The 6,010-nt window shown below is 41.4% G+C and overlaps 1 protein-coding gene across 1 annotated transcript in view; it reads left to right on the top strand.

Moving 5' to 3' along the window:
* The window catches only part of SLC25A48 (solute carrier family 25 member 48), a 59,438-nt gene extending 55,239 nt beyond the window's left edge, over positions 1–4,199 (top strand). The window contains exon 7 of the mRNA XM_018573563.1: positions 3,677–4,199. Coding sequence (XP_018429065.1) covers positions 3,677–3,793 — 117 coding nt within the window. The 3' untranslated portion in view covers positions 3,794–4,199. The remainder of the gene's footprint in view (positions 1–3,676) is intronic.
* Positions 4,200–6,010: the final 1,811 nt, after the last annotated feature.

Here is a 6,010-nt window from a genome sequence, read left to right as displayed (position 1 = left end):
AATTATAAAAAAATTATAATATAATAATTTTAAAAAATGGTCCAGTAAATGGGAATTCTGGGGGCGGTGCCTGATCCGTACCACAGTCATGAGAATACCAAGTTCATACATCACTGAGCTCGGTCGCAGAATCGTAGCTGTCGTCACTTTCAGTGTCTGATGACGAATTTCCCAACGATTTACTATCCAAAAATTCCCAATTTACTATCGCTGTTTTCTACCTGGTCTAAAACCGCTTTTGACCTAAAGGGACGCTTTTTGGAAGCCATGGACGTTCAAGTTTCCAGGCAGAAAGAACAATAAAAGTGCAGGCAGGGCACTGGACAAAGCACTAGGGACAAAATTGAAGTGAAATGGTTTAATACATAAATGTAATCATAGCAAATTACATTGTTTTGTATGTATTCTGTGTATATTGCATCTTTTCACTTTTGAATTTCCCACCTGCTCTGCCCCCCGCTGTGACGCCAAAAACTAAAGTAAAAGTCAGATGCCGGCATCGGCCGGCGCCGTACAGCAGAGGACACCGCGGGCTCGTAGGGACAAGGTAAGTGACACTTTTGTGCAATACCGAGTGTGGCTCGGGTTACCGCTATTGGTACTGAAAATTAACCTTGGGAATACCGCCAGGGAGGTTCCCTCTTTGTACTCTTACCCACAGCATGGGATTCTTTGTAGCCAACATCTCTGCAGGGCCAGTTCCTAAGCTGGTGGCCTTATCTTGCAAGGAACCCTTTTTTTTTGAAGTTTAGGCATAGGAATTCCTTTTTCTAAAAGGTATTACTCAGTTTGGAATATGAGTAAAAAAAAATGTAATAGGTATAAACCAAATTTGTAAAGATGTGTCTAATAAAATGAATGACTGTCACTTCAATTGTTTCATTGTTAAAAGTCCTGATTTGAGGAAAAGCAGGCAGGATATAGCCTTAGGATTCTATGCTTATCTCTTTGCTGCTGCCTGCCCTCCATTTTCTGCTGCTGTCTGCCCTTCCCCTGCATTTAGTTTTGCATGGCACAAGGTGTGGATTAGGCTTAAAACTTCCTTTGTTAAAAGGTGTAACACAGTTGACATTGCTGTGCTTATGTTTCTTTCAACAGGCCACTTAAAAAAAAAAACTTATTCCAATTAGCATTAATAGCTACACAAGCCATTTTGGAATTCAATTATATTAAAATTACCTTTCTATTTAAAACTGCACTGATTTTTTCTAAAACTGTTAAGAAAAGTCAATGCAGTATGGCAATTGTGAGTCATTCTGAACACAAGTGGTGTGCAGAATGCCCCCAGTAATATAATTTCCTTTTTTTGTGATTGGTTGACTGATTTTGCCAGATGTCTGTACTAAGATAAAAGTGACATTTTAGGCATCCCTGGCAATATGTCTGTGAAGGTTCTTATTCATCCAGGTCATGGTATAACTGTAAAAAATAAGTCAAGACAACTGCACTTGCTGTATTTTTCTCAAAGACGTTTCACTGGTCATCCAACCAGCTTTCTCAATTAAGAATGACTTGTACAAAAAACTCTTTTAAACCAGTCCTCCTCCCTGTCTAGGATGCGTTCTTGACTGTCTTCAAAGGAGTGACCTTTTTCCTTTAGATGTAGGTATACTGCCGAATCCTGACCAGAGAAAGCTGGTTGGATGACCAGTGAAACGTCTTGAAGGTAAATACAGCAAGTACAGTTGTCTTGACTTATTTTTTACAAATATACCATGACCTGGATGAATGAGAACCTTCACAGACATATTGCGACACATTTTGGGAAGAAAACCCTTAAACTTGTATGAGAATATGAAAAGACAGCAAGAAAATTGGCAGACTATAGAAACCACCTGCGCTTTAACCTCAGATGCCGACAACAGGGGTTGGTAACTTGCAGCATACGTTTGGACTCCACAGTAAAGGGTCACAAAGCTAAGCTGTTACCACATAAGGCCCAGAAACAGTTGCTAACGGCAGACTCATTTCACAGTTGATGCCTTAAAAAATACTATCAATCAACTAGAAGAGAGCCTGTTTTTTCAGCTACCTGCTGATCAGGGCCGTCTTTAATATTGATTGGACCCTGGGCAAACATTTTCTTGGGCCCCCGCCCCTACCCACAAAGCCACGCCCTCTACCTGCCATGCAGTTTCTCTCTCCACCCCAACATCCCAAATCAATTTATTTATTTTATATATTTTTTCTATCAGCCCCCTGTCTTCCTAGCAACTGATGATGCAGATGGGCGGGCCGGCTGGTCTAGGCATGCATGATAGGCTCTGATCCCTGTGCTTTGATTTTTTTTTAAAATGTCCCGATCTTCTGATCTCTGCTGCCTGTCTACAAGTGGTTCAGAGTCTGTTATTGAGCCTGTGATCCCAGTTCTCTCGCCCCTCATCCTCCTGGTTTCCCTAATCTCTCCCCCCTGGCTTACTTGCAGACAGGCAGCAGATCGGGAGATCAGGACTTTTGTCTGCTCTGCCTAGCAACTGATGATGTGATGGGCGGGCTGAGGTACGTAATTATGACAGCCCGACCATCAGCGTCATCAGTTGCTAGGCAAAGCAGACAAAGGTCCCGATCTGCCAATCTCTGCTGTCTGTCTTATCTCTGGAAAGATAAGGGAAACCAGGAGGGTGAGGGGGGAGAAGGGACGGGACACTGACATACCGCATCTCCAGGTAGGGCGCAAGCAGTGCAGGCTCAAGGGGCGGCTGCTTTAGGCCCCACAACATTAACTGGGCCCAGGGCAACTGCCCCTTTTGCCCTGTGTTAAAGACGGGCCTGGTTTTACCACAAGAAGTAAGAGACCGTAGAGGATACAAAAGTGTAAAATTGGCCAGCAACAGAACAATTTTTAATAGCAATTTTAGGCAAAATGTATAAGAGTCAAACAGCACAGGTAGATCTACTACTCAAAGTAAGAGACTGTGGAGGATACAGCAGTGTAAGATTTAGGAAACATGCTCTGTGAAAAAAAACCATGCACTTTGCTTTGACTGCAGTGCATATGGAAAGGCACAGGCTGAAAAATCACAGGAATGATTCCCTGTGAAAAAAAAAACACATGCAGACCGTTAGGACTGTACACAGTGCATACAGAGAGACTGTAAAGAAGCTGCAGTACACACATCAGTACATCACATTAAGATGTAAAAATCCTTCCCTCTCCCAAACAATTTTTTTTCCCCCAAAACACAGCATTTGCTAGTGTCTACAAGCCCTACATTAATCTATTAATATGCACTTTATCAACAGCACTCCCTTTCTCTATAACAGCTAAGCAAATTGTCGGTATGGGTGCTGGGAACCCAGCCTTTTATAGTGAGGGGGCTGGCACATGGTTCCCATTAACTCTAAAGGCCAGGAAATGCATTATTGGTAGTCGGTTGCTATGGTGGCCAACTTCTGCATTAGTTCGCTACTTCTACAAACTGCGAACAGATTAGTTCCCCTCATCCTAGCCCATCAGATGCTGCTAAAGAATGTACAATCAGACAAGAAGTGAAATGTCTATGGAGCATCCCAGACACATTCAGCAGAACAAATGTTTATTGGGTTTTGAGGGTTGAATCATTTTTGATGACCCTACAATAGGGAAGCTGTTGTGTCTATGTGAAATGTTACATGGTTTAACTGGCTGTAAAAGTTATTTGATGAATTACAAATATAACACTTATATATTTTTTAGGTCTTTTTTAGGGGACTCACAGTCAACACCATACGTGGATTCCCCATGAGTGCTGCTATGTTTCTGACCTATGAACTTTCATTGGAAGCCTTGAAGACTAAAAAGGAATCTGACTAGTAGAAATCAAGGCATGAAGCAATTGTAATACAATTAATAACATTTTGACTGTTTTCCTATTGCCAAGAAAACCCCCTTGTTTGATAAGTCATTTAGCTGACTTAACTGTTATTCAGGATGTTTGGAAAGTTTTTCATGCAAAAAAGTGGGGGGTTACACATTTGTGTTAGAAGTCACAGTAATTTGTAAAGACACCTTTAAAAATGATAGCAAGAAAGTCATCTAGCAAAAGTCATCTTCTTCCTACCACACACTTTATGCTAGTGAAAAAGAAAGGAAAGTTCTGTTGTTGCGTCAAAGAGATGAGGTCAAGATCCTAATCACACATCTACAATCAGATATCAGGAATGTACTGTAGTCTTGTTCCCTTACATTGTATGTTACCAAAAATAAATAATATGAAACATGTGGGTTATTAGTATGTGTCTGTCGTTTCAGTGAACCTGGAGTAATCCAAATACCTTATTTTCTCATGGGCTTACCAGTTAATATTTGCAATGCACTCATTTTACTTCCCAAACTTATTATGACCCAGCTGACTTCTAGGTTCTCGGGAAAATTAGTGACTCTATGTTCTTAACAAATTTGTGAATGTTGTAGGTAGACAAATGCCCAGATTAGTGCACAGGCTACAGGGGTTCCTGCCTAGGGTGTGAGGACTATTAGAGGCTTGCTTGATTGATGCATCTACAAATCAAGCAGTCTAGTAGATAGTCACTGACACCCACGTTTAGTGAAATTAAGGAGTTCTGAATTAATTCTACTAGTTACAACTACTTGTTTCAAGTCAGCGACTCCAAAAGTACTAGGTTAAAGCATCCTAAACAGCCAGGTGGATATTTACTTACACATACCAAACAGCAAAAAGCAAGTCAGTGCTAGGAGGTGAATTAACCCTTTCTTGCAACTCAATTTCTTCATATGAGGAAGGCAGCCAACCAAGGGAAGGGAATCTTCGAAAACATGGAAAGCAAACACAAACGACAGCACCTTATCTTCATGTAGTATGTCAAGTTTGTTATTTTTTTAAAGGATTAAAAATACGCACAAATTAGATAAAATGTACATATAGACACACTGGTGTCCCACCTCCAATTCTGACCATTATGACGGAGAAGTCCATATGAAGACTCTAATGAAGGGGGTATTCCCCCAAAACAAGTTAGTTTACCTACAGATGCCTGACTGCATAACCAATGTGCCAACATCCTAACAACATGATCAAAATCATTAGGATTCAGGGCTCCCAGGGTGCTCTAAAGGAGTAACAGTTATCTAGAAAGCTGGCATGTTATGATACTCATTGCCAGTACATATTTGTTGAGGTTGAATAAAGACACAGGTCCATCGAGTTCAACCTATACCCCTGTATATTTTGCTCACTGAAAAAAGTATCTAAAAGCTTCTTGAATGAGTCAATAATCTCAGCTGAAATGACTGCCTGTAGAAGGGAGTTCCACAATTTTACAGTTCTCACAGTAAAGAATCCCCTTCGCAATTTTAGATTAAACCTTTTTTCTTCCAGTTTCAAATGGTGGCCTCTTGTCTTCTAAAGTGAACCAACAGTAAACAGTTTATTACGGATTCTAGAAAAAAGCACAAAAAGGGGCGGCTTTCCTGGTGCAGATGGGTTTTATTCAAATACAGGTAGACAAAAGAGAAAGGTACTCGCAAGAGTAAAATGGATAAAAACCATAGGACTGTAAGCCGGAATAAGGCAAGTGGAAGTCAGCGATGCAGTTCCTATGTGCCAGTGTGAAGATATCTGCGTTGACGCGTTTTTGGGGCACGCCCCCTTCATCAGAACATAACTCCTCCTTCCATCCCATAAAGTATATATAGAGGTGATGTTGTCCAATCAGATGGAGCCCCGACGGCTCGTCACAAGCTGTACGAATGTGGACAGTGAAATGGGAGCTCAAATGGGCAAGGGCAGAGGAATTGACCAATCAAGACCGGTCTACAGTGGGCTCCACCTTCTATGTGTCACTGTCCCTCTGTCCAATCAGAGGGGCAGAAAACCGATCGGAGCTGAAAAGATATAACCTAATGTAAACAGTACGGGTGCCGCTGCTGTCAGCTACTCCTGGGGGTGCAAACAACAGGAGAGTGTGACTCCCGACTGAATGGTACAGGGGAGGAAGAGGGAGTTATGAATCAAAAGCCGACAACTACCACATAAATATAATCTGGATTGAAAACACTATGTATAGAATA

Source organism: Nanorana parkeri, unplaced genomic scaffold (genome assembly GCF_000935625.1).
Source record: "Nanorana parkeri isolate BGI_ZX_2015 unplaced genomic scaffold, ASM93562v1 scaffold2427, whole genome shotgun sequence".
Lineage (NCBI taxonomy): Eukaryota > Metazoa > Chordata > Amphibia > Anura > Dicroglossidae > Nanorana > Nanorana parkeri.
Note: the sequence above shows the minus strand (reverse complement) of the source record. Positions and strands in the feature narration are given on the sequence as shown.